This window comes from Saimiri boliviensis, chromosome 9 (assembly GCF_048565385.1).
Source record: "Saimiri boliviensis isolate mSaiBol1 chromosome 9, mSaiBol1.pri, whole genome shotgun sequence".
In the NCBI taxonomy this organism is placed as follows: domain Eukaryota; kingdom Metazoa; phylum Chordata; class Mammalia; order Primates; family Cebidae; genus Saimiri; species Saimiri boliviensis.
The window spans coordinates 109,873,403-109,901,394 of NC_133457.1; the positions used below are offsets into that span (position 1 = coordinate 109,873,403).

Below are 27,992 nucleotides of genomic sequence, written 5' to 3' on the forward strand. Positions count from 1 at the left end.
CCTGTGGGATCTTTCTCTAGTTTCTTTCTCTTTGCCCAGCCCCCAACCTTTGGCCCCTCCCTCATGGGCTTTGACTGACAGTGAAGCCTAGGCTCTGCCCCCCCAGCCCTTGGCCTCTCCGCTCAGCTTTTGCTCCTTCGCCCCATATTTGCCTTTGGAGGAGGCGCGGCCCCCAGCTCACCCGCTTCCATGGCCAGCACCGTGATGTTGTGCCAGCCGGCCGTCTCGCGGTCCAGCCCCTTGCCAGTCACGATGGCGCCAGTGTCCGCATCGATATCGAAGATCTGGTCCAAATCTGATGCGCGGTCGATGGCGTACCTGCAGGGGACAGGGCGGGGCTGATTGAAGGTGCCCCCGTGTCAAATGGAGCCCTTGTCCCTGTCCCCCCACCTCACTCCAAGAGAGGGACCGCCTGCCTGGGACACACACAAGGGGCAGAGAAACCCCTTGCGACCGAGGAGGAGCGGGAAGCGATTGGGTTTGCATCCCAGTTGCACGGGTAGCTGCTGTGACCATGGGCAGCCCTCAACCTTGCTGAAACTCAGTTTCCTCAGTTGGAAGGGAGCGAATAATTTGTACCCACAGTTGTTGTGAGGGCTGGAAGCTGGCAAAGTGCCTGGCACAGTGTTAGACTCACTGATCTTTTCTTTTCCCTCCCTCCCTCCCTTCCTTTCCTCTCTCTCTTCCTGTCTTCCTTTCTCCCTCCCTTTCTCTTTTCTTTCTTTCTTCCTTTTCTCTCTCTCTCTCTCTCTCTCTCTCTCTCTCTCTCTCTCTCTCTCTCTCCTTCTCTCTCTCCTTTCTTTAGCCAGGGTCTCACTCTGTTCCTCAGGCTGGAGTGCAATGGTGCCATCCTGGCTCAAGCGATCCTCCTGACTCGCTGAGCTTCCCGAGTAGCTGGGACTGCAGGTGCGTGCCACCGTGCCTGGTGTGTGTGTGTGTGTGTGTGTGTGTGTGTGTGTGTGTGTGTTTGCAGAAATAGGGTTTCGCTATATTGCCCAGATTGGTCTCGAACTCCTGAGCTCAAGTGATCCACACGTCTCGGCTTCCCAAAGTATTGGGGTTGCAGGCGTGAATCACTGTGCTAGGCCGATTCTCATCCTTCCCTAAGAGCTGCCCCTGGAATTGAGCTTGAAGGCAGAGGCCGGGAGTGGGGGTGGCATTGTGGGCACGGGAAACGGAAGGGGCAAAGGCGCACCGGCTCAGAATTATCCCAGGAATGGCAAACACTGCAAAATGGCTCGAACCGGGAAGTGGGGAAGAATTCGCCACTAGAGCGCACGGGCACAGCACACAGTTGGTGTGTCCTGGGGAGCCAATGGGGAATCTTGAGCAGGGGAGAGGGGATCAGTTGTGGCGTTAGGTGGCTTCTCTGGAGGCCGCGGCGTGGAGGCCCCAGCCCAGGGACAGGCGCTGGGTGAGTGCGGTGGGAGGGGGCCTGAGGGCACAGCCGCCCGCTCCTCTCAACATGCAGCGAGCTAATCTGCAGCTTTTCAGTTGCCGCGTGAAAAAGCCCTTTGTTCCGCCTTCTTCCCGGGCCTTTGTGTGGCGGCTCCAGGCCTTAAAGGCCCGTGTCCAACACATGTCTCCGACGGCGGGGGCCCAGAGAGGCCCCGCCAGCTTCGGCCGCCCGCTTCCCCAAGCTGATAAGGCTGGTGGGGGCGCCGCGGGGCTGCGCACGGACAAAGGCCTCGAATGCCAAGAAGCGCTCATTGTGCGCCTCGACAAAGCAGCCTGGTAAGGAGGGGCCCCTGCGTGACCACCCGGCCCCTCCCACAGGCAGGAGGAAAGGGGCCCTTTTGCAGTCTCCCCGAGCGGGGAGGTGAGGACCCCAGAAGCATTGCCTACTGGGGACCCAGAGCCCTGAGATGACCCTCCGTGAGGCCTTGGCTGCATTGCCAAACCTCTCTGGGCCTCAACTCCCCATCTCTGAAATGGGGATACTGACACCCAGTGGGACTGTGTGGGTCTGAAAGCAGTCAGAGCTGGGTTTGAGTCCTCTGCCGCTGATTCTTCCTGTGTGACCTTGGCCAAGTCTCCTTCTGTTTGCTCACCTGAAAAGGTGACTGCTACTCACTCCACATTGCGGTGTTAGAGGAGGGGCGGGGCATACAGGACAGCTCTTAGGCTTTTCGTGTTTAGTGGCCCGGAGGTGAATGCCTATGGCAGACTGTAAAGCCGATGGCTGTAGTGGGAATTATAAGCCAATCCCCAAACCCCCAGTTTAATGCTCCATCCTGTTCCTCAGCTGCTAAACCCATATTCTTGCCCCTGACCACCTTGAGTCCCGCTGACCTGTGTGGAAGTATGTGGAGAGGTTCAGAGCCATGATTATAACTCCTCCCTAGCACGCACTTAGCCGTTGGGAGACTGCTTTTCCCCCAGCCAGCCCTCCATTTGTTCCGTTATGCCCTAAACACTGCTGGACTGCCTTCTCTGTGCTGGTCTGTGCTAGACCCTGGGGACGAAGTTGTGAGATAGCAGAGGTCTCTGCCAGGCATCTTATGAGGCTGATGTGATCTCCCCCATTTTGCAGATGGAAATACTGAGGCTCAGAGAGGAAACTTGCCAAGCTTAGAGCGGCCAGGTGTGGTTGTGCAGGTTGTGTCATGCACAATGATACCAGGCTGAAGTAAGGAAGTGGGGGTGAATTCCAGCCAGCCTTCTGCTTGCCCAGCTACGGTCGACCAGGAAGTATCAAAGGGGGGCCTGTTTCTTATTTATAGAAGGTGACATGGGTTAGTGAAGCCAGTGCCCTGCTCAAGGGTGCATGGCGACTCCGTCACAGAACGGAAATTTGAAACCAGATTGGGGATTCTCTACCAGCGTTCTTTTTAGCCTGACCCACGGCCCATCCAGAGTTGAACCAGCTAAAGCCTCGATGCATGGAGCTTCAGGCCCCCTTTGCCCCAGCCTAGCCCCCTCAGATACCTGAGTCCAAAGGAGGTTGAAGGAGGCTCCCGAGCATCAGTTCAGCTGGAAGGAATCTTGGAGACCTCCCATTCTACATGCGGGAGGACAGAGGCCAGGAGAGGATCAGAGACATGACTCAGCCTGGGCTCCTGGTCCCTGGTCTGGACTGGGCGAGAGGCCGGGCTTATGGGAGGACACCAGCTGCCTCTTGTTTCTCCTCCCTTGTTGGCTCAGGGCTCTCGCCTCCCTCCACGCTGCTGCTGCTCCTCCTCCTCCTCCTCTTCCTCCTTCTCCTCCTCCTTTTCCCTGTTTTTCTCTTTTGTTCCTTCCTTGAGAGGAAAGGAGGGGCTGGAATCTAAGTGGAGGCAGCTGTTCCCAAGGCCATAGGGCGGGGGCAGCGGGGGCCCGCCATTAACCAGCTAAAGACTTGGGGCTGGGGGTCAGTGCGGCTGGCTGAACCCAGGTGTTTTTGTTCCAGTTCAGGGAGCCAGAGAGTGAGTGGGAGGGAGGGGTGGGAGGAAGCAGTGTACGGCGGGGACTGTGGCCAGGCACATGTGGGGGTGGAGGGGTGGGGTGGGGGCGAAGCTTGCGCAGCTCACGTGGAGTACTCACGTGGGTTGTGTGTTTGGTCTGTGTTGTGGGTGAACAGGTGAGTGGCGTGCCTGTGTGTGAGAGTTTGCATGGTAGTTGAGCAGAGGCTCAAGAGACAAGCTCAGCCCCGGGTCTGAAGCCAGGTCTGTATTACCCCCGGCAAGTCACTTCCATCTTTAATTTCCAGTACAATAGAGATGATAATCCTACCTTGTAAATTGTCGGGAGAATGAGAGAATGAAACGCATGTAAGGTGCTTAGCTGAGTTCCAGGAAAATTACCCCATGAATGGGAACTATTGTCACTCTAATTATTATTCAGAGATGTCTGGCGGGGGGTGGGGTGGGGGGGGTGGGGGGGGTGGGGGGGGAGGTACACAGGAGTCCTCCCAGCCCAGTGTGTGGCTTGCATGTCTGGGGGCAGGGAGGGCACCATGCAGGGACACAGTAGCCTGAGAAGGACAGAAGGCAGCTGTGAGTCTAGAAGGTTCTGCTGAAATTTTGCAGTCCTACTTCTCTTTTGGTGACAACGACCTGAAGGGCAGCAAGGGGAACTAGAGCAACTGAGGCTGGGGGAACAGGGAGAGAAGATGAGTTTGTGGCAGCTCGTGTGTGTGTGCACCCACACGTGCAAGGGAGGCCTGGGAAGGGTGCTTAGGGGTGGAATCTGGGGCCCATCTGCCTAGGTTTGAAACCTAACTGTGTGACCTTGAGCCAGTCACCTAATCTCTCTATTCTTCAGTTTCCTCCTCTTAAAAATGGAGATAGTCACACCTACCTCACAGGCTGGTTGTGAGGTGTGGACAAGTGACTACCCATAAAGACGGTGCTTGGTATATAGATCAGCTCTTGCTTTTATTTGTTGAGCAAGACCTTGTGTCGGGAGCTCGTCCAATCCTCCCAGATGCCGTCGCCACTCATTTTATACAGGAGGAAACTGAGGCTTGGAGAAGCCAGGTGCCTTGCCCTGGGCCACACAGGGATAGTTAGTGGCAGAGCCAAGCTCCCACGTCTGTTCAGAGCCAGAGGTTAAGAGCATTCACTTAAGGAGCCAACCAGGTACCCCTGCTGGCATTTCCATGTGTTAGCAACAGCATAACATGCTGCTGTTGTCAAGGTTAGGGTGGAGAAAATGGGGCGGGTGCTGCTTCCTGGTTGGGGGGCACATGTGGTTTTCGTCTACATAAATATGTGCATCTATAATGCACCCAGGCATAATAAATTGGGAAGGCTTAAGGCTTATGCACATACAGGCTTTCTGGTGTGCCTGCGTATGGGCATATGAACATACATGCAGCCTGCTAAATGGTGCGGCTGCCACCCAAGCTGCTCGTGTGTGTGTGTGTGTGTGTGTGTGTGTGTGTGTGTGTGTGTTGGGGTGTAGTGGGAAAATCCTCTTCAAAAACAAAGCAGCCTGCTTCCTGCTCCACTGTCCCAACCAAGGGATTCCTTTCTGCTCACTCCACCCTATCTGTGACTCTTGCCTCCCGACTCCCTTTAGGCATATACTCAAAAGAACGCACACGGTGCCTGGAAAATTGTATGTGGTTAATACTGGCTGCAGAATGAAAGGGAAAAAAATCAGGTGTGCAGACCACCAAGAAAAATGGTAATGACTATTTCCTGAGGGCCTGCTATGTGCTAAGCCCTTAATCCTTCTTCCAACCCTGAGCGCACCAGGCACAGAACTCGGTACGTGGTAGACCTTTAATGCCTATGAATGAGGCATATACTATTATGATGCCTATTTTAGAGATGGGGAAACCAAGGCTCAGAGTGGGTGCATTGGCTTGCTCGAAACTCTCCAGCTGAGCTGGGATTTGAATCCAGGTCTTCTCTGACTCCAAAGCCCTTGCACTTCCTGCTGCACCGCACTGCGGGGTGCTGGGTGGAGAAATGAAGTGCTCCCTTCCTCTGCTGTAGCGTGGACTAGCTGTTTTTGATGTTCAAAGGAGCCTCACGAAGGAGCTAGGTAGGAACATGGCTGGGCTGATAAACGGCCAGTCTATGTGCAAACCTGCCTAATTGAGAGGTGGACCCATCTGAGCACGTTCCTCCCTCCTAAAGCCTTCAGGATAAAGTCCCACTGCCTACAGCAGGCGTCCCCAAACTACAGCCCGCGGGGCGGCATGTGGCCCCCTGAGGCCATTTATCCGCCCCCCCCGCCCCCCGCCCCTGCCGCACTTCAGGTACGGGCACCTCTTTCATCGGTGGTCAGTGAGAGGAGCACAGTATGTGGCGGCCCTCCAACAGTCTGAGGGACAGTGAACTGGCCCCCTGTGTAAAAAGTCTGGGGACGCCTGGCCTACAGGATGGAGTCCCGCTTCTCCAGGTGGCATTCAAGGTCTTTCGCTGCCTGTCTCCAGGTGCCCCTTGTTCCTATCGTGAGCTCATCCAGCTAATCTCTTCGCTCCCAAACTTAACCTCCCGGCTTCACCATCCTGTCCCTGCCACCTCCCCTCCCCATCACACCAACCTGGAGCACACTCTCCCCATTCCGAGCCTTGTCCTCTTTGTCCCCCTGCAGAGGCCCCTTTGGGCAAACCGCTGTCCCTCCTCTCCCTGGTGCGGAAACTACTCACCCTCCTTGGAGCTCCTCAAGCCCCTGCCTCAGCTCAGGCCTACTTGGACCTGGATCTGTCACTGTATTTGTTCACACAGCAGCCCAGGCTTCGCACCGGCCCCTGTCCGACTTGTCTCCGTGGCCGGTGCACAGGGGAGGGCACTGCACAAGTTTGAGTACTGCACCAACCACAAGGAGAGCAGGAAGCAGGGGTGAAATGGCAAAAGGCTAGGTTCAGGAAGTGGTCAGCTGTGGGTCAGACCCCCGTGCTTCCCCTTGTGAGCTGGGTGGCCTTGGGAAGTCATTTTCCCTCTCTGACCCTCAGTTTCTTCATCTGTCAAATGAGTATGATGCGCTCTGAAGGGTAAATGTAGTAACATGAGGCACCGTCTACTCTCTCCAGTGCAGAGGCTCAGAAAAAAATCTCTGTACTGTCTGCATTTCTGTAATTTCCAGGCACTCACTGTTCCCTGCCAACCATACTAGGCAAAGTCTCCCAGGATGCCACTTCCTTTCTTCATTTCCAGGGACGTGCCAAGCTTAGTCCTGCCTCAGGGCCATTCTACTTGCTGTTCCCTCTACCTGACATGCTTTTCCCCACATTTTTGCATGCATGGCTCCCCATCATTCTGATCTCAGTTCACGTGTCACATTCCTGACCACTCAATTCAAAGCAGCCCTCTGTGGCCCTGATCCTTCCTTATCCTGTCACTCTGTCTATTTTCTTCATAGTGCTTTCAGCAATTATTCCACGTAACCATTTTGCTGTCCATCTCCCTGCAGAAGGCAAACTCCACGTGGCCAGGGACCCAGTTTTATCATCTCTGCTTCCTCACTGCACAGAACAGTGCTGGGTGCTACTCAACGCTGACTGGCTGCCTAGGCCTGTGGTCCTGAGAGCACAGGCGCTACCAGAATGGAACCCTTAGAGCAAGCTGTGCTCTGGCAGCACACACGGCCGGAGAGAACCGCTTCTCTGTCTCCTGCAGCCCCTCACTTCCATGTGTGTACCCCACAGTCTGGGAGCTCCACCCCAGCTCTGTCCTTGGCTGAGTCATCTTGGTGTCCCCAGGCCTGGCTCAGAACCTGGCACGGAGGAGGAGCTGGGTAAATGTCTGTGGCGTTAAATTGGACCAGCCTCAAGCTCCTCACTGCCTGCACATCTGAGGAGCCCCAGGGAAGGGGCCGGCAGAGAGAGATGAAAGAAGGTGAGAAGCAGGTTTCAAAGTTGGCCCTTTCAGTGCAGATAAAAGCAGGAGGGAAGGGAGCCAAAGCGGGGAGGAGGGGAAGGACTGAGGGGGGCGTGGAGAGTGGAATTGGAGAGGAGGGGAGCTGGCAGACGGGAGCACTGACCTGGGGCCAAGGACTTGCCTCCCGCTCCGTGTTCTTATCTCCCTGGGAGAGGCCGAAGGATCCTTCCCCCATGCCTGGCCTCAGCTCCCTGACAAACAGGGGTGACAATGCCTTCTCTGGAGAGGTCTGGACCCAGGCCAGAGGCCAAGGGTGATGTTCAGAGACTGTGCCACCAGCCCGGGTGGAAGGGCATGAAGGAGTTCAGAGGCAGTGGCAGTGAGTGTGGTGAAAGCAGCGTGGGCACTCTGGGCTTCAGGACAGAGTCCGGGGTCCTCGGCCTGCCTGTGAGACCCTGTGAGACTTCACTTTTGTGTCTCATCTCCCCAGCCCCCTACAGCGATCACGGTCTGCTCTTCTCCAGGCACACCTACCACTCCTTTGCCTCTATACCGCTGCACAAGCTGTTCCTCGGTCTGGAATGTGCCTCTCCTCATATTTATACCATAGCCAGATACCCAACTGAGGTCAATTCCTGTCTCCTCTACAAGTCTTCCCAGACCCCTGGGGCTATCTCCCAATCTGAAAGCCCATTAACGGTTAAGCAGCATAGCATCTGTGTGTCTCGCCTAGGGCTGCCATGTAAGGTTGCATAGGCTGTGCACTGCACAATCCTAAGAGAGCCATTCAGACACACAATGATGTGAATGTTGCCCTCTGGAGTTGCACAAGGCAGAGGTCCTCAAATAAACTTCCCTCCCACCCCTCCTTAATGCCCAGCATAGAGCTAGGCTCATAGTCAGCTCAGGGGTTACTCATTGATGAGCTATAGGGATTTGGGGAATGAATCAGGGAGCCCCAGTGCCTCCTTCCCACCCATCTAACACTGGCCACTCGCCCCACCACTAACTGTCTCCTCTGGATCAGTTTCTTCTACAGCTTTCCTCCCTCCTCTTCTGTCTGAGCTTCTTCCAACTTAGGCTACCATCAGGAAGTCCCCAACAGGTGCAGCTCCCCCAGCTGGGATCCCTGCTCTGCCTTTGTCTCGCCTGTGTGTGTCTATGTCTTCCCTCATCTGGCTTCCTCCCCGACACTCCCTTCTCTGTTCCACATTGCCACGTCGGTCCCTCCTGCCCTCTTTCCATGGGATTTTCTCTCTCTTCAATCTCCTCCTCTCATTGTTGGTCTCTCTACATCTCGGTGAGTCTGTTTTTCTGCCTCTTTTCTCAGTCTTTATTTTTATTTTATTTTAATTAATCAATTTATTTTCAGGCGGAGTTTTGCTCTTATTGCCCAGGCTAGAGTGCAATGGTGCGATCTCAACTCACTGCAACTTCTGCCTTCTGGGTTTAAGCGATTCTCCTGCCTCAGCCTCCAGAGTAGCTGGGAGTACAGGTGGGCGCTACCATGCCCAGCTCATTTTGTATTTTTAGTAGAGATGGGGTTTCACCATGTTGGTCAGGCTGTTTGCAAACGCCTGACCTCAGGTGATCCACCATCTCAGCCTCCTAAAGTGCTAGGATTACAGGTGTGAGCCACCGTTCCTGGCATCTATTTTTACATATCATTAATTCACCATATATTCGGCATGTGTCCACTGAGTGCTGAGGCCTGTGCTAGGCCCTGTCGGTATCGCAGTGAACAAATAGATGTAAATCCCTACCCTCAGACAGCTTACCTTTCAGTGGGAAAGACAAACAAGGCCATCAGAAAAGCAGGTAGGGTGTCAGATGGTGATGAAGGCTAATGAGGAAGCAGCAGAGGAGGATGGGATAGGAAGCGTCAGGGCTAGGGGTTGGGGTGGAGTTGAAATTTTAGGAAGAGCGATCAGAGGAGGTCTCACTGAAAAGGTGACTTTTGAGCAAACACCTGGAGGAAGTGAGAGAGCAAACGATTCGTGTTGGGGGGGGCTATTAGGGTGAGAACATTCTAGGCCGAGGGATCGAGGGATCGGCTGTAGCACGGGCTCAGCGTGCAGGTGAGCTTGTTGTGTCTGCAAGGCTGTCAGGGGCCAGTGTGGCTGTGGCCGAGTGCACCGGAAAGGAGCGAGAGGTGAGGTCTGAGAGGCTACAGGGCGGCCAGAGCATGTCATGGTCAGGGCTTGGGCTTTTATTTTGAGCCCAATAGCTGTCTTTGGAGGGCTCTGTGCAGAGCAGGGCCAGGCTTTGGCTTGCATTTGAGCAGGATCAGGCTGGCTCCTGCAATTCTACGTTAAAGAAGGATGAGGACAGAATCAGAGAGACCAGCGAGGCGGCAACTGCAATACTCCAGGCAAGAGAAAATCGTGACCTGGACTGAGGTGTCGCAGCAGAGGGCAAACTCTGGATCCATGTTTAAGGTAGAGACAGCAGGATGTGCTGAGGACTGAAGCGGGGCATGAGATAATGAGGGGGCAAGGCTGTCTCCAGCATTTTTGACCTGAACAACTGGAAGGATAGAGCTGCCACTTCCAAGATGGAGACGATGCCAGGCAAACTGGTGTTTTTTTTTTTTTTTTTTGGTGAAGAGACCAGGAACTCAGTTCTGAATTTCAGTTTGAGGTGCCTAACAGAGCACCAAGGGAGATGATGAGAGGGAAGGGGGGCAGGGAGAAGACTGGGGGAGTCCTGCGCACAGGGATGGCCCAGCCAAGAGACCAGGGAGCTAGTGTGGTGGCTGCAGCCAGCAGTGCCCCGCTCTGTCTGTCCCTCCTGGTTCTCTCCCTCCGTGCCCTGGCTCCCCTGCCTCGCTCGCTGACTGTTCTCACATCTGCTTCCTTGGCCCTTTGGCTCCGTGCCTGTTTCTCTCCACCCCTATGCGCCTCTCTCTGTGCCTCCCTCCCCCACGCAGCCCCCTCCTCCGGCCCTCCCCGCCCCAGCCCTCCTCCCATCTGCCCGCAGTCTGTCCGCGGGGCGATGGCGGGATAGCAGGCAGCAGGCGTCGGCCCCGGGCGGGGGTCTCACCGGACGGGCCGGTTGGCGGCGTCGGGGTCCCGCGCCGTCACCACGCCGACCAGGGAGCCCACCTGCGCGTCCTCCTGCACCTCCAGGAGGCCGGAGGGCGGCCGGAACTCGGGGGGCTCGTCCACGTCGGTCACAGCCACGCGCACGATCGCCTGGTCGCGGAACGTGCCCAGGTCGGCGAAGCGGGGGTCCACGAACTTGTTGAGGGCCTCCAGGACCACGGTGTGGACAGGCTGGGACTCGAAGTCCAGGCGCTGGGGGAGGGAGCAGAGGGCCGGTTAGTGGGTGGGGTCTGGTGGACACTGAGGCCTTCACGAGGGGGGCCAAGGCAGGCGGGGCTGGCCCAAGGTCACAGGCTGTCTCAGCAGGGGCAGCAGGGATGATTGGGCTGCATTGCAGAACTGGCCCAGACCTCAGTTTCTCCAGCCCTTTGGATTATGCTGGAGAAACTGAGGCTCCTCGAGGACAGTCTTGCCTAGGGACACAGCCACGCCAGGCTACCGCACTGGGCTCCCAAACTTTCTGCCTCACAGCACCGCCTGTGGGCATATTTCATTAGTTTATTTCACGAACGCAAAGCACCTACTGTGTGCCAGTGCTTTAAATATATTAACTTGACTTTATAGCAACCCTAAGAGGCTTGTGTTCTTATGATCTGATTTTACACATGGTGAAATTGAGGCCCAGAAAGGCTCAGTAACTTGCCCAAGTCACCAAGCAGTGAGTCACTAGCAGAGCCAGGATTCCCTGGTATGCAGGAGTTAGCAACTAATGTGAGTTGAGCCCGATAAGCCGAGCTGCCTTAGAGCTTTCCTCTGAGATCCGGCTAAATCCACGCTGAGCCTGTGCTTCTTATCGGGGGGGTGCTAATGGGTGACCCTCTGCTGAATGAGCTCCAAGGCTGTGTGTTAGCTCTGGCCTTCTAAAGACACGGCCTATAGCAAAGAGAAAAGGCCATGGCGGAGCTGCAGGGACCTCAGCTGCATGGTGGGAGAGCAATTTGATTGGCAAGAGTGACCTTCCAGGAGATCCACAGGCAGGTGCCTGCCCGGTGTATGGGGTCTTTCCATTGCTCTCAGAATCCCCCACCCCTGACTTCTCCAGCAGCAAAAACAGCCGTGTCCTGCCTCCAGCCTGTTTTCCTGGGAAATCAGGATGCAGGGATGCAGGCGGTGGCCTGTCCTGGGAGTAAGTGATGGACTCTGGAGCCAGGTCATCAATCTGCTCCCCGAGCCATCACGGATCCCGCAGACACCCTAGGCGCCACTGCTGGAGCAGGCAGCGGGAGGGGGCCTGAGAGCTGGGGGTGGGGGAGATTAAACAGCCCAGGGGATGAGTGCAAATGCTGTGTTGGAGTCCCCAGGATACGTTTGAAGCCTGCTTCTGCTGCTGGGTGAAGCTGGGTTTCTCTGGGCCTCCAATTCTCCATCTGTAAAATGGGCTCATCGATGGAGATCAAAAGACTGAAAACCACCGGTGCTTACAGAAGGGAGATCCTAGAGCTGGCCCCCCCGGGCCTGTGTCCCTACTGAACGAGGCTTGATGCATGACCTTGCGAAAGTTACTGAATTTCTCGAGGTATCAGTTTCTCATCTGTAAAATGAACAATAACGGCATCTCAGAGGGTTGATGAAGGGATCAAATGAGTTAATACACAGAAAGTATTTGAAGGGCACGTGGCACATGGCAAGCACTTTATCACGAGTAGTAGCTATTATATTATTATCCTCTGGGAAGGAGCTGAAGGAGCTGGGTGTTTTCTCTATCCTCAAGCCTTCGATGCCAGGTAAAGTGCAGGTCATTATGTGCTTGCTGAGTGAAAGAAGGGCTGTTGGGGCAGATGTTTCCAGAGGTTCTGAAAGGCAGTACTCAGGCTGATAAGCACAGATTTAAGGAGACAGATGCAGGCTGAATGGGAGGAAGAAGAGCTGGACAGTGGCGGAGAGTGAGTGTCCTGTCACTGGAGGTATACAAACAAAAGCCTATGACCACCTGTGGGCCAGTACAGGGGACTTGGACCTCCCATGGGAGAGTGGGGTTGGAGTGGATGGTCTCCATGGCCTTTGCAGCCCCGAGTTGCCAAGCCCCTGACCAAATCCTGGAAGATGGAGTTTTGCTTTTTGATTTGACCTCCCTAGGGATCGCTGAGTTTGCAGTTTTCGTTTCTGGTTCCAGGGTCAGCCGGTGGGCGAGGAAGGCTGTGAGAAAGGAAAGAGCTTTGCAGTCACCAGACCTGGGCTCAGATCTCTACTATGTGCCTTACAGGGGTGACCTTGGGCAAGCCCTTTTACCTCTCTGAGCCTCTGTTTTCTTACTTGTAAAAATGAGGATAGTGACCTCAGCTTCAGAGGGAAATATGAGGATGGAAGGAAATGAGGAGTGTGAAGAGCCTGGCAAGGATGCGAAGCACATATCAGAGTGTTTGAGAGTGTGGATTCCCATCTGGACCGAATCCCGGCTCTGACAACCAGCTATGCAACCTCTGACAGGTTACTTCACCTCTCCATGCCTGGTGTGCAAAACGGGAATGAGACCATCGGTGTTTTTCCAGGTTGGTCTTGGGCCTCTAGAGAGAACTAATCTATTGAATGGAGTGAGGTGGGGGTATTGACTGCTCAGAGGCCTCCCTGATCCTCCCATCCCTGAGGCCTGCCTCCCCCACCCCTCTGGAGGCAGCCGCACCTTCTGCACTACGATGATGGCCTCCTGAGTGTCGCTGTCTGTGGTGACCTTGAACACGTCGCCGCCGCTGCCGCTCTCCTCCTTAAGGTGGTAAGTCATGTCCGTGTTCTCTCCCACGTCTGAGTCCTCAGCCTTCACACGTCCCACGGCCGTTCCGATGGGGGCCGACTCCTGGATGCTGAACTGGTACATCTCTGTGGGGGACACAGCCATGAGCAGGGATGGAGGCGGACCCTACCCCAGCCTCTGCCAGCAGTGGCGGAGGGGACAAGAGGGCCCGGGTGAGCCTCTGTGGAGGACAGTGCCTGAAAGGGCTCTCGGCTTGGCCGAAATGGGGCTGGGAGAGGCATGTCCCCTGCAGAAGTTTGAGTGGCAGTGGAAAGAGAAGGGTTTTAAATTCTGACCCTTGATTCACTGGTTGATTTGGGAAAATGCCTGTAGTTCTTTGGGCCGCAGTTTCCCTGCCTGGCCAGTGACAGGGACAGAGGAGCACAGTGATAAAGGCCAAGGCTCTGGAATCAGTCCTAGCTGTGTAACCCTGAGCCTCTGCTTCTTCATCTGTAAAATGGAAATGAATAACAATGATGCCTTTCCAACAGCTGTGTGGTTATGACAACTAACTTAGATGATGACACCTGTAACTTGCTTAGTACAGTGCCTGGCACTTGGTAGCTGCTCAATAAATAGAATAAATTGTGTTAAAATGGTGGGGCTTCATACAGGTTTTGCTGTTGATGGTAATGGTAGTTCTTCCTTCATTTCAATATGTACACTGAGCACCTGCGATAGCCCCAAACATCATGCAGGTCTAGGCGCTGTGTTTACAGCGACCGATAGAATGGACCAGAACCTCAGCTCTCGTGTTGCTTTCCTCTTAATAGAGAGGGAAAGACACTGAACAATTACATCAGTGAAACATACGGTATGTCCAATGGTGATAAGTACTTAGGAGAGGAATAAAGCAGGGAAGGCGTGGGAGTGCTGAGGAGGGTGTCGTGCCATCTTAAATAGGCTGATGGAGAAAGGTCTCACCGAGTAGATGACATTTCTGCAAAAGTCAGAAGGAGGGGAGGGAGCAAGCCAAGCAGCTCTTTGGGAAAGAGCATTCTAGAGAGAGGGAGAAGCAGGTGCAAAGGCCCTGAGGTGGGTGCAGTGCCTGGCATGTTGGAAGAATGGCAAGATGGCTGTGTGGCTGGTGGGGAGGAGCAGAGGGGAAACCAGAAGGAAAGAGATCAGGTGGGATAGAGGCTGCGGCTTTCCAACTAGAACTGAGGTCGAGGTGAGGATGACTTGCTAAGTGACGGGCCAGCCTAGCTGAAGCAGGGACTGTGGGGATGTGTCTCTTGGAGGCTCCACAGGTCTTGGTAACACTTGTGTGGAGTGGCTGCCTCTGAGTCACCCTCATACAGCAGCCAGGGTGGGGCATTCTCTGAAACACAAGCTGGACATGCCACTCCCCTGCTTTAATCCCTTCCATGGCTCCCCATTGACTTTGGGATGGAGTTGTGCAAGCCCCTTGGCCTGGCCTACAAAATGCTGCCTGGCCCCTGCTGGCATCTCCAGCCTCATCCTCAAATACCCGCTCCATCTCTAGCCTCAGCCTCGCTGAAGTTCTTGTGATTCTGCAGCTCTAACTCGCGCTCACCTCCAGGCATCCCCTCTCCCTGCTCTCCTCTCTGCCTTTGCCTTCCCAATTCCCTCTCTGCCTTCTAGTCTCACTGAATGTTACCTCCTCCAGGGAACCTTCTCAGACCTCCAGGCTCTGCTCCTGTGCTCCCTTGTTCCCCAAGCTTATCCTTTTGTTAGAATTACTGCGTTTTACTCTCATTTTCTGTTTATTCTCTCTCTTGGGTATGAGCTCCTGGAAGAAAGGGACCACATCTCTTATTCATCAGGCATTCCCAGTGCCTGGCAGAACGCCAGGCTGTCGCATAAATGAAATGTGTGAGGGACTAGTGAGTGTATGAATGAAAACCAGCATGAGTTACCAGTAGACACTCACCAGATTAACACAAATCAAAGAATCTGACAGTACCAAGAGTCAGTGAAGATGCGGTACAGTGGACATGCGCATTTCCTCATGGGAGAAAACAGTTTGGCTTTATATGGTGAAGTTGAAGATGGCACATCCCATGACCCAGCAGTTTCACTTCTCCGTATCCACAGAGAACAAGTGCAAATGGGGACCTGGAGACCAGGGGCAACAAGGTTCAAAACAATCTCCTTCCCAGTAGCCCCGAACTGGAAATAATGCCGGTGTCCACCATCACCAGAATAAATAATTATGGAACACTACACAGCAAAAAAAAAAAAAAAAATGAATAAACTATAGCTATTAGCAACATAAGTTTATAAACATAATTTTGAGAAGTAAAAAGCAGGACAAAAACAATTTGTATTGTATGATTCATCCCATTTATATAAGGTTCAAAAATGGATGAAATTAGACTTATGTCTGGTGATGCCTGTGTAGATGAACAGACTGAAAGATGATCGTCACAAAAGCAGGTGGTGGGTGACTGGGTGGAGGAGTTGGGGAAGATGTGATCAGGAAGGGGCATCTTAGGCCTTCTGGGGTCCTGGCTGGTGGTCACAGGAGTGTTTGCTTTATAATTATTTGTTGAACTGGACATTTATATTTTATGTTCTTTTCATGTGTTATAGTTTATGATAAGAAAGACAGAAAGAGGCTGGGCGCGGTGGCTCAAGCCTGTAATCTCAGCACTTTGGGAGGCCAAGGCGGGTGGATCACGAGATCAAGAGATCGAGACCATCCTGGTCAACATGGTGAAACCCCGTCTCTACTAAAAATACAAAAAAATTAGCTGGGCATGGTGGCACGTGCCTGTAATCCTAGCTACTCAGGAGGCTGAGGCAGGAGAATTGCCTGAACCCAGGAGGCGGAGGTTGCGGTGAGCCGAGATTGCGCCATTGCACTCCAGCCTGGGTAACAAGAGCAAAGCTCCGTCTCAAAAAAAAAAAAAAAAGAAAGAAAGAAAGACAGAAAAAGAAAGGAAGGAGGAAGGAAGAATGAGCAGGAAAGCCAACCTTCCCGGGGCCCTGGCGTCCTCCTCCCTGCTCTGCCCCACCCCTTCCAGCTCAGAGCTCATTCAGAGCCTGGCACAAGTGGGCAGAAGACTGGGTGGGGGTGCATCCCACCCATCCCACCCATCTGCATGGGGCTTTGAAGCATCTGCCTTCAGTGGGTGAAGCTGGACTGGGAGATTGGGCAATGGGCTGGCTCCTGTGCCAGGCTCCCTGGCGCCGGGAAGCCGGTTAGTGAGCTCGGCCCACTCCGCTCTGTGTCTGAGCTGAGGCTCTAGGCCCAGATGATGCTGCACTCTCAGCTAAGGGATTGGATTCCCTTATCTCTCGGGGGTCAGTCCCCTGTGGCGGGGCCTAATGCGAGAGCAGCAGACCTCAAGTAATGACTCACCCGATAGGAATCAGCCCAGCTCCCTGCCGGCATTTAGTTTCTGCCAGTTTTGGTGGCTTCCCTGTCGTGGCTCTCAGCCTGAGCCGGGGACAGAGGGGCTGGCTGGGCTGATAGGGAGCTGAGGGGCTGGACCGGAGACATTCCCCAACCCTCGCTGTGCCCGTAGAGGCAGAGGGTGGAAAGGCCTCCTAATTCAAAAGCACAGAGTCCTGCCCCGCAGGCTCAGAGCAGGAGGGATATGCCTGTCACTCAAACTCAGTTTTTCCCTGCACAGCTAAGGGCTTCCCTCTGCCTGGGGGCTGCAGCTGCCTCTGCCTAGATCCCTGTGCGCCCCCTTTCTCCCCAGTGCCTTCCCTTTGCAAGCCTAGTTTAGCAGCATGGGATTGTCCAATAAGTGGATGGAAGGCTGGATGGATGGGGCTCCCCCTCTGCAGGAAGCAAGAGGAGGTCTGGGAAGGTAATGCATGTTACTTGGCTCTGTGGAGCACTGGACAGCTCTGGGTTCTTCCTTGGTAGGCAGGATGGTTGGAAGGGGGCTGGGGGATAGCTGGGTGGCTTGGGTAGACAGACGGGGAATCCCTTTTTTTGGTGGGAAGTCTAAAGGGAAGCTGGGGTTGGCAGGTGACTTGGATGGACTAACAGACAGACACACAGACGCGCCTTCCTCTGGGAAAGCCTCACTTACTCTGCGGGAAACGGGGTGGGTTGTCGTTGACATCGGTGACCACGATGGTGACGGTAGTGGAGCCCGAGAGGCCACCCAGCTGACCCGCCATGTCTGTGGCCTGGATCACCACCTCGTAGCGCTCCTGGCTCTCGCGGTCAAGGTCAGGCACAGCTGTCCGGATTATGCCTGTAGATGAGGGAGGGTGAGGCCAGGACAACCCCCACCAGCTGATGTGGATCTGCCCACAGACCCTGTGACTCCTGGGGAAATTCAAGTTCAGGAGGAGAGTAGGCCATGCAAGGACACCAGTGTGGCCACCCTGTGGGACAGGGCTCAGTGGCTGCCACACACACTCACACACGCTCATACAGATAGAGATACACATGCCCACACGGATATATTCCTCATGCTCACACACACACGCTCACACAGATATAGTCATACACATGCTCATACAGATGCAGATACACATACACACACGCTCACACAGATACACACACGCACAGATATACTCACACTCCTACAGATACATTCACACAGGCTCACACAGAATCACACACACAGACTTATACAAATACATTCATACCCACTCACACAGATACATCCACAAACTCATACACACCCCTATAGATACACTCACAAATGCACACTCATACACTCGCAGACTCACACAGAATTACACACAGCCCTATATAGATCGCCTACACACTTACCTGCTCATGCAGAAATGCACACGGGCTCAGACACTCTCACACATCCATACAGAAACACACACACTCACACTCAGTCACACAGACACACTCACACATCCATACAGAAACACACACACTCACACTCGGTCACACAGATACACTCACACATCCATACAGAAACACACACACTCACACTCGGTCACACAGATACACTCACACATCCATACAGAAACACACACACTCACACTCGGTCACACAGATACACTCACACATCCAAACAGAAACACACACACTCACACTCGGTCATACAGATGCACTCTCACAAATAACTCATACTCACATACACACAAACACACAAACACATAGATACACTCTCAAATATACACTCCATGATACACACATACACACACACTCTCTCTCTCAAATACACATTATCCTACACAAACATACACACACACACACAGACACACTAACATATACACATACTCTCTCATACACACTCTAACACATACGCACACTCAAATACATGCACTTTCTTTTTTTTTGAGACAGAGTCTCACTTTGTTGTTCAGGCTGGAGTGCAGTGGCGCAATCTCAGCTCACTGCAACCTCCTCCCAGGTTCAAGCAACTCTCCTGCCTCAGCCTCCTGAGTAGCTGGACTACAGGCGTGCGCCACCACGCTCAGCTAAGTTTTGCATTTTCAGTAGAGACGGGTTTTGCTGTGTTGGCCAAGCAGGTCTTGAACTCCTGGCCTCAAGTCATCTGCCTGTCGGCCTCCCAAAGTGTTGAGATTACGGGCGTGAGCCACTGCGCCCGGCCTCAGGTCCATACACTTTCACACACACTTGCTCACAGACATTGCACGTGCATTCTCTCACACGCAGACACAACGCAAAAGCAACAGAGCGGACTATTGGCTTACTAAAGAGAGGACTGCAAGCTAGAACCTGCCACTGTGTGACTCCCCTGGGCAATCAGTCCCACTTTTGGGGCCTCAGTTTCCCCACTTGACATTCTCTGCATGAACCAGGCCTGTGTCAGTAACATACAGCTCAGAGCCAGGCATGGAGCAGCAACTTGGTGAGTGTGAACTGGACTCACGTCCACACTCATGTACACTCGCTATGCTGTCACATTCACATGTATACACACACACACAATGTGGTTCACACATTTGTGGACTCTACACATAAGAACACGTACAAAGTCACGTACACACAGGCACACTCATAGCCACCGTCACACATTCTTATTCACATCCTCCTCCCACAACCAAATTATCCCCCAGCCCTAGGGGCCTGCCCCGACCCTCTCCTGTTCCTGGGTCCTCTGTCCAGGCACCAGCTAATCGCTGAGCAGACAGTCCTCCAAGCTGTTATTGGCAGCGGGAAGGGGAGCGGGCATGGAGGTGACCACAGGATTAATTCTGCTGTGGGGAAGACTGGGCTTCTTGTCTCCCTGCCAGTAGAATAGACAAGTGTCGGGTGGGAGAGTCGATGAGGCGTTCAGAGCCTCTCCCACCACCCACTCCAACCTGCCGAGCACCAGGTGGTGACAGGTGGTGCCCCGGGCTTGTGCGCCAGGTGGAGTCACGCACCAGCAGCCCCATGCTGTGCCCCATAAAACCCAAGCTCCGACACCTGATGGTCCCCAGCAGTCCCCAGACTCCCATACAGGCAATAGAACGGAAGGAGAGGCTGTAATGTGTGTGTATATGTGGTGTGTGTGTACATGTGGGGTGTGTGTGTGTGTGTGTGTGTGTATTTATTTCTGTGTGTACCTGTGGGAGCCAGAGGTGGGGTGCCTAAGGGGTGGTCCTGCTTTCATGGGATCACATGCAGATACAAAATGGGCATTCTGTCTAATCAAGGGTCACACAAACCCTCTATCAGTGGCCTTCGCAATTCCTCTGTAGGCCCCCTCCCGACCCGGTCTCTGCCACCACTGGTCTTCCCAGCAACAGGGGTCTTGGATTGCCTTGGGATAAATTCCAGATCTGCCATTTCATTGGTCATGTGATTTTGGGCAAATCTCTTTGCCTCTTTGAACCTCAGTTTCCTTATCTGTAAAATGGGATGACCACCATACTGACCTGAACAAGAGGATTTCTCAGACTTGGCACTACAGGCATTTTGGGCAGGATAATTCTCTGTAGAGAGTTTATGTGTGTGTGTGTGTGTGTGTGTGTGTGTGTGTGTCCTGTAGGCTGTAGGGTATTTAGTAGCATCCTTGGCCTCCCACCACTAAATGCCTGTAGCACTAACCCTTGCCTTAGTTCCAAAAATGTCTCCAGTCATTGTCAAATGGACCCTGGGGCAAGATTGGTTGAGAACCATCGTGTACGATTTCATCTCATGAGAATTACATGTAATAAAAACAACTAATGTTTATGTGCATTTGCGCTGTGTCACACACTATTCTAAGCGCCTTAGGTGAATTGTGTCATTTAATCCTCTCAATATCTATATGAGGAAGGTGCTGTGCTGTGATTATACCTATTTTATAGATGAGGAGACAGAGGCATGGAGAGGCTAAGTAGCTTGTTGAAGGTCACACATGTAGAAAGTGCATGGCCAGGATGCTGAGGCTTTGCAGCCCTGGAGAGCAGGGGCTATACAGGGAAGGTGGGATCTGTCATATTCTCCACCCTGGGGGATTGGAAAGAGAGAACAGAAGGCAGACAGAGGGGAGGAAGAGGGAGAAGGTGATGGATAGGGAAGAGGAGAGAGAAGAAAACGAGTCCCAGGGAAAGAGAGACAGAGAGAAAACTGGTGAGAGACAGGAGGAAAGAGACAGAGAGGAAGGGAAGAAAGGAAGGTTGGGGAGGGGAAAGGAGGGGAACAGAAAGAGGGAAATTGAAAGAGACAGAAAAAGGGAGAAGGGAAGATGGGGGGGGGTAGATAAACCAGAGAGAAAGCCGGAGGTACTCAGAAAGAGATAGTAACGGAGAAAGAGAGACCTGGAGAGAAAGAGGAAGAGAAAGAAAGGAGGGAATAAAAATGGGTAAAGAAAAACCGAGAGAGTGGGAACAGACATACAGAAAACAGAGAGGGAGACGCAGGAAAGGTGAAGAAAGATGGTGGGGGGGGGGTGGGGAGGGGAGGCAGACAGGCTTACAGTGCAGCAGCTGCCAGGCCAGGGAGCAGGGGATCCCAGGCAGAAAGGTGGGGAGGGAGTGACTTTAGCTGAGCACTTGCTGTGTGCTAAGCTTTGTGCTGGTCACTTGCCATCCAAGACCTCAGTGAATGTAGAGGATTCATGGTAGGATCTGGGGCCACTGGGCGTCTCTGGGCTTGGGCACCAAAGACTCAGTGTCCCAGTTCTGAGTGGAGGTTGGAGCAGGGTTCTGGCTCCACCTCTGTGAGTGAGAGAGGCCCTCTTTGCTGCCCTCTTTGCTGCCCCCTTTGCTGTCTCTGTCCCTTCCAGCTCCTGAGGAACTGGGGACATAACACTCTTCTCACTTGGAAACTGGTTCTGAAGCCTTGTAGAGTGTAAGATGCAGGTGCCATCTCTGGGTGTGGGTGAGGTGGGTCCCCAGAGGCCATGATGCCCCTGGGCCCCATTCTTGGGATCCAGGGAATAGGGTAGGTTGCTCTGGTGACAATGCCCAGTGAACCACACCTCCCAGTATCCACATCCTTGGGTTTTTCGCTCCCACAGTGACTGGCCAATCGGACATCAGCAGGTGTGACAAAAGTAGAGGTTTAATAAGCCTTGTGTGCTGCCACCTGTCCTCTTGGAATCCTGAGACCATCGTACTGTGAAGAAGCCCAGGATAAAAGGCCACATGGAGAGGGAGGCCTAGGCATGCCAGCTGTCCCAGCGAGGTCACTCCCAGTGACCCGACAGCTGACTGTTGCTGCATGAGTGACCCCTGCCAAAGAACTGCCCAGCTGACAGACCAAATTGTGACAAATAATAAACTATTGTTGCTTTAAGCCACCATGTTTTGGGCTCTGTGTGTGTGTGTGTGTGTGTGTGTGTGTGTGTGTGTGTGTGTTTCACATAGCTCTAGATGACTGATAGAGAAACCCAGTTGGCTGGGCCATTCCTCTGCTGATTTTGTCTGGGCTCACTCACGCAGCTGAGCCTAAAACGGAGGAGCAGCTGACTGGAAGGTCCAAGATGGCTCATTTACATGTCTGGCAGTTGGTCTTGGCTGTCGGCAGGGACACGTTGGTTCTTTCATACTCCAGTAGGCTGGCTTTCTTACGTGGCAGTCTCAGGACTATGTTCCAGGACAGTGAAAGTGAAAGCTGCAAGGTCTCTTAAGGTCTAATGTCAGAATTTGCATAACATCACTTCTGCCACATTCTATTGGCCACAGTAGCCCCAGGTGAGCCCAGGTTCAAGGGGTGGGGAAACAGGCTTCACCTCTTCCAGGGAACAGTGGCAAAGTCACATGACTAAGAGGCCATGTACAGGGTGGGGAGGAATTGATGACGTATTTTCCTATCCGCTGTGTTCCACTCTGCTCTCTTTCTCTTGACGCTGGGAGAAGCATGGTGGAGACTATTGCCCTCTGGGAGATCTAGGGGTAGAAAAATCAGTCCATGAAGTTGTTCTTGAAACCTTCCAGCTCTTCGAGTTCATCCGTTCAGTCATTCATTCATTAGACTCTTACTGAGGGCCCAATACAGATGCCAGGGCTGCACAGAATCCGATAGGCTGCAGTGTGAAAAGGAGGACTCTGGGGCCAGACCCATAGGGGCTCAAGTCTTCTTTCCACCATTTACATGCTAGCTGACCATGAGTAAGTTCCTGGGCCTCTCTGAGCCTCTGTTTCCTCTTCTGTAAAATGGGGACACCCACCTGGTAGGGCTATTGAGAGGAAGCTTCCAGCAGCAGGGCTCACATTTTGGAGATGTACTTTCTCAAGTTCTGGATTGGGTACCTCCATAAATAAGCTTCACAGAGGCAAAGATCCATGCTGGTCTTGTTCATCCCATGTCTATAGGGCCTGGCACACAGCAAGTGCCCAAACAACATTTTGATGGCTGACTCCCCGTGCCCTTCCACTGCCCCTCTCACAGGCTGGGTGTAGCTATCCATTTGCTTCTCTGCTGGAGCAGAAGCTCCGTGAGGGCAGAAACCAGGTCTAGTTCATTATCCTGACCCCAGGATCTGGCACTTAGAAGGTGCTCAACAAATGTTAGTTTCATTTCCTCCCCGTAAAATGGACATCTCTGGCCCAGTTGAGAATTTTCAACAGAGATCTTGAAGTCTCAGAGAATGTTTCTATTCCTGCTGGGGTGGTGGTGGGCGGGGCTGGTAATTATAACCTGGCCTTGGCTCCCACAGCCTTGTCTTCACCCATCGTCCCCAGTTGCAGCTGTTGTCCCCGCCGCCACTGCTGTCCCCTCCAAATGCTGCAAAAGGGGCCCTGAAGCCCGTGTGATGCCTCATTAGCCCGCAAACGCCATCCCTGTTGCCCCTGTGGGGGGCCTGCTGGCAGGCCTGGCCTTTAAAACACACAAGTTAATTCCTCCTCTGGCACTGGGGCCTCGCGGCGCCCCGCCTCCTCCCTTCCCTCACACCTTCCTCCCAGGCCCCGTTCCGGCTCTGCTCCCTGCTATCTGCACAGCGAGAACAGACTGTACCTCGCAGCAGCTGCTAAATATAGATCCGCATCAGTGGAATATTCCTGGCTGGGGAAATGGAGCTGGGGCTGGGAATGGCACCAGGGTGGCTCTTGCCGTGGGGCTGTGGGCAAGGGGAGGCAAAACCTGGTTCTTCCTGGGACGTGCCAGAAAGGACCCTTTCAGACTGAAGAGTTGAGGGGCCCTGGAGCAGGGACCCCCCTTTGAACTCCTTCACCTGCCTTGCCTGGTCCTCACTTTCTGGCCTCTTGGGAACTGTTCCTGCTCCCCCAGGCCCTGTGGCCTCCCACGCGTCACCGTCTTCCGGGCCCTCTGCAGCGGGGGACGCTGTTTCTTAGAAACTGCCTTCCCTCCCCACTGTCTTGGTGTCTGATCCTTCACCTGCCCAGCTCTGTCACCACCCAAGACTCAGTCCTGGCCCTTTTCTTATTTTCATGTTCTTTCTTCCCCCCATCTCCCTAGTCTTATCAACCCGAAGGTACCCACCGCCTCAGGCGGAATGCATGAAGCCTTCTTCATCACCACCATCATTCTTCTGTGCCAGGGCTCGGGCTGAGCACTTCACACACTTGCTGTCCCCTTGGCCGGCAGCGTTGGTCCCCAGAAATCTGCATGGCTCATGCCTTTACTGTACTCGGTCTCTGTCCCAAGGTCACTTCCCCAGAAAAGCCTGTCATGATTTCTTTTCTTTTCTCGTCTCGTCTTGTCTCTTCTCTCTTCTTTTCTTCCTTCTTTCTTTTTTTTATTGAGACAGAGTCTTGCTCTGTCTCTCAGGCTGGAGTGCAGTGGCACGACCTTGGCTCACTGCAACCTCCACCTCCTGGGTTCAAGCAATTCTTCGGCATCAACCTCCTGAGTAGCTGGGACTACAGGCGTGTGCCACCATGCCCTGCTAATTTTTGTATTTTAGTAGAGACGGAGTTTCACCATGTTGGCCAGGCTGGTCTCAAACTCCTGACCTCAAGTGATCTGCCTGCCTCGGCCTCCCAAAGTGTCGAGATTACAGGCAGGAGCCACTGCACCCGGCCATGATGTCTTAATCTAAGTCCTTCCTCTGCATCAGGTTTTGTTCTTACACTTGTCACTGCTTGACATGATGTGTGTACATGCTCATCTTCTATATTCTCTACTTCAGTAAAAGTGCCATGAACGCAGACCCTTAGATTTATCTATTGCTGCATTCCTGGTGCCTAGAACAGAGCCAGGCATGTAATAGGCACTCAATAAATAGTTGTTGAATGAGTAAGTGAACTGTCCCACTGAATCATCACAACCATCACATGAGGTGGGTGTGATTCTCTCTCCTGTGCACATGGGGAAACCGAGGCTTTAAGAGCCTCAACCATTCTTGGAGCTCCACACCTGTATTAGATGGCCCGCTAGAAGTTCTAGATGTTTCTTTCCCTGGTGTTTTCCTAGGTGTTTTCTCTCATCTTAAAGCCAATATGGTTAAAGCTGAATTATTTAGCTCTGCATCAGATTCCAGGGCACATTCACGAATTCCTCTGCTCTAGTAGCTTTCTTAATTTACACTCCTGTTTCTGTTGGTGGTACCCTTTGCCTATATGAAGAAACCCTTTCTACACTGAATGGAAAGAGACTCTGACTCCTCCCTCAACCTAGTCCTGCAGATTTGTGCTGGCCTCCAAGGTTGACCCTTTGCAGGATCTCACTGCCTTCCCCTCTTCTCTCCTCTTGGCATCTCAGTCAACCCTCACCACGAATTCTTCATCATCCCTGGCCTCCCAGCTAGACCGGCAGGTTCAGGAGTCTGAATATCAAGAAAGGGCCCAGGCTTTTGGTTTTTGCCCTTTGGGACTCTAGGCTGGGGACCCTGGGCTCTAGGGCCTCCCTGCCTCCAATTCCTTCCTTGGAGCCAAGCTCTGTAGCAGCAGCCCGAGGGATCTTGTTAAAATGAAAACCAGAGCATGTCACTTCCTTGTTTCGAAGTCATCAATGAACCCGCAGTGTCAGTGAGGAGGAGGGGAAATGGGCGCTCTCACACGTGGCTCACGGGAGCGTCATCTGCTATGTTTTGACATTATCTATCGAGATTCCGAACGCATGTGCTCTTTGACCCCACTTCTCCACTTCCTGAAAATTAGCCTGCAGATACACTCATACAAGCACAAAATGATGTATGTATGAGGTTATTCACTGTAGCACTGTTCGTTGCAGCAAAAGATTGGAAACAGCGTAAGTGTCCATCGGTAGGGGACTGGTGAAATAAATTTTAGGTATCCATAACACCCGTTAAATAAAAGAATCAGGAAGCTCTTTATGTACTGATATGGAATAATCTTCAAGATGTATTGTCAAGTGAAAAAGGCAAGCCGTGTGTATAGTGTGTTTATAGCTACCGTTCATGTAAAAAAACAAATACATATACCTTATTTTCTTGTACATGTACAGAATAGATCTGGAAGATGCATGAGGAAATTACATTGGTTGCCTTGGGAATACAGACGGGGTGGCTGGGAGACTGGATGGGGTGAAGAATTGCCACTAAATTCCGGTTTGGACTTTTTAAATTTTGAACCTTGAGATGTCTTATCTATTAAAGATGACTTAATGTTTTCAAGTGAATGAGTCTAAGATCTCATAGGATATATATACCAAGTGGCTACCTTTGGGGCGGCAATTACTGAGGATAGAGAGTGGGAAGCACTTTCTTTTTTTTTTCTTTTTAGCATTTCCTTAACGTTTGAACATTTTCTAAAATGTATTACTTTTGTGAGGAGAAAGAAATAATGAAGATACTTTGTGTAAGAGAATACAATTATAACTGTGCTCATGGATTGGAATCCTCTCCCTTCTCCCCGAGACAACAGGAACACGAAAAAACCCAAAACCCAAATTCATCAACTCTCCCCAACCCCACTTTCCAGCTTTGCCCTTAGAATGAAATCCAAGCTCCTTAGCTTGGCTCACCCAGCACCCCCTGCCACCCTCTCGACATGACTGCTCAAGCCTGAGCTGCTTATAATTCCCCTCATGCCCCAGGCTGTTCCACTTTTCCCAAATTTTGCTTGAGCCATGCCCTCTACCTGAAATGCCCTTCTCTGAAATCTTGGTCTGGCAACACCTTCTTTTTTTATTTTTTATTTTTTGAGACAGGATCTTGCTCTGTTGCTCAGGCTGTCATAACTTGCTGCAGCCTCAACTTCCTGGGCTCAGGCAATCCTCTCACCTCAGCCTCCTGAGTAGCTGGGACTACAGGCACCTGTCATTGTGCCTAGCTAATTTTTTCTTTTTGTAGAGATGGGGTCTGTCTGTGTTACTCTGGCTAGTCTCAAACTCCTGGACTCAAGTGATCCTCCCTCCTTGACCTCCCAAAGTCCTGAGATCACAGGGGTGAGCCACTGCACCCCACAGACACTTTCTTATTGTTTGTAGATTGCAGCTACTGCCTCCAAGAAGCCTTGCATCTAATCCCCACATATCTGCCTGTCTCCCTGCGCCATAGGGCGTGAGCCCCACAATGGCATTTGATAAACATTCTGGGTTTCTGACATCTCATTCCTGCCTTCACCCAAGCCAGGCGCCTCCTATCCCAGAAGCAGTGAGAGCACCTGCTGGAATCACCAGCCACTCTCAGCTGTGTGACCTCCAGTGAGTCATTTTACCTCTCTGAGCTTCAGTCTTCTCATTCTGTTCTCCCAGCACTCCCCGAGGCTTCTCAGAGATGAGGCAGGTGCTAATGTCACAGTGAGTGAAGGAGGGGACAGCGGGTGGGTGTGCTGCACCATCGCTTGGTGGTGGTGTGGGGATAAGCAAGAAAGAAGCCAGCCTTCCTTAAAGGTCTCTATGTCTTCGACACCCTTCCTTAAAGATGCCTGTGGTTTTCCATCAGATCCTTAACAACTGCCAAGCGGGCAGAGCTCTCAAAACTGCTGAAACCAGCCGTCCTCCCTTCCCCAAACTACACTTGCGACCCTGGAACAGCTTAACTTCAAGGGCAAGCCCCTTAGTTCGGACCTTTGAGGTCCTTTTAGGGCACCCACAGTGGCTGCCTCCTGCTTTTCTGTTTCTCTGCTAGTTTTGGAAGAAGCCCCTCCCCACCCCATTCCTTTTCGGCTCCCCAGTCCTCCCTCTTCCTGCCTGGCTGCCCCGCCTCTCCGCCTCTCCGCGGCCCGGGACTCTCCTGATGTGCGCAGTGTCCCCCTGTGCTACCCTCAGAGCTGCTGGGTCAAAAGGCTGACAGCAGGCGTCTGGGTTGGGCCCTGCCCCACGGCTCCGCCTGTGGTCCCGCCTCGCCCCTCACCGGTCTTGGGGTCCACGGTGAAGTGGTGCTCGCCGTCCAGCACGCTGTACACCAGCCGAGCGCTGCTGCCGTAGGTGGGGTCATCCGCATCCGAGGCCATCACCTGCATCACCGACGTGCCTGGGCCCGGGGGACCAAGCGAGACAGGGGTCATCTGGGGCTGCCAAGCTTGTTTCCCCACTTCGCCTCACCCCAGGAAAGCTGGGAGAAGAGACTCTCAGGAGACCCACAGGAGGTCATCAAAGATAGCCTCTCATGGTCCCCATCCCCACTCTGAGTCCCAACCCTCTCCCTGTTTTGAGGCCTTTCTAGTGGTGCAAGTTAAGACCATGGAGTCCGTTCTGGATTCAAGTAT

At 53.1% G+C, this 27,992-nt stretch overlaps 1 protein-coding gene across 3 annotated transcripts in view; it reads right to left on the reverse strand.

The window, feature by feature from the left end:
- CDH22 (cadherin 22) overlaps positions 1–27,992 on the reverse strand; it is a 135,737-nt gene that overhangs the window by 25,452 nt on the left and 82,293 nt on the right. For all 3 annotated transcript variants that reach the window (XM_074406594.1, XM_074406595.1, XM_074406596.1), the window contains 5 exons: positions 27,638–27,757; positions 17,099–17,266; positions 12,978–13,171; positions 10,296–10,549; positions 182–318 (listed from right to left, as the gene is read on the reverse strand). In XM_074406594.1, coding sequence (XP_074262695.1) covers positions 182–318; positions 10,296–10,549; positions 12,978–13,171; positions 17,099–17,266; positions 27,638–27,757 — 873 coding nt within the window. The remainder of the gene's footprint in view (positions 1–181; positions 319–10,295; positions 10,550–12,977; positions 13,172–17,098; positions 17,267–27,637; positions 27,758–27,992) is intronic.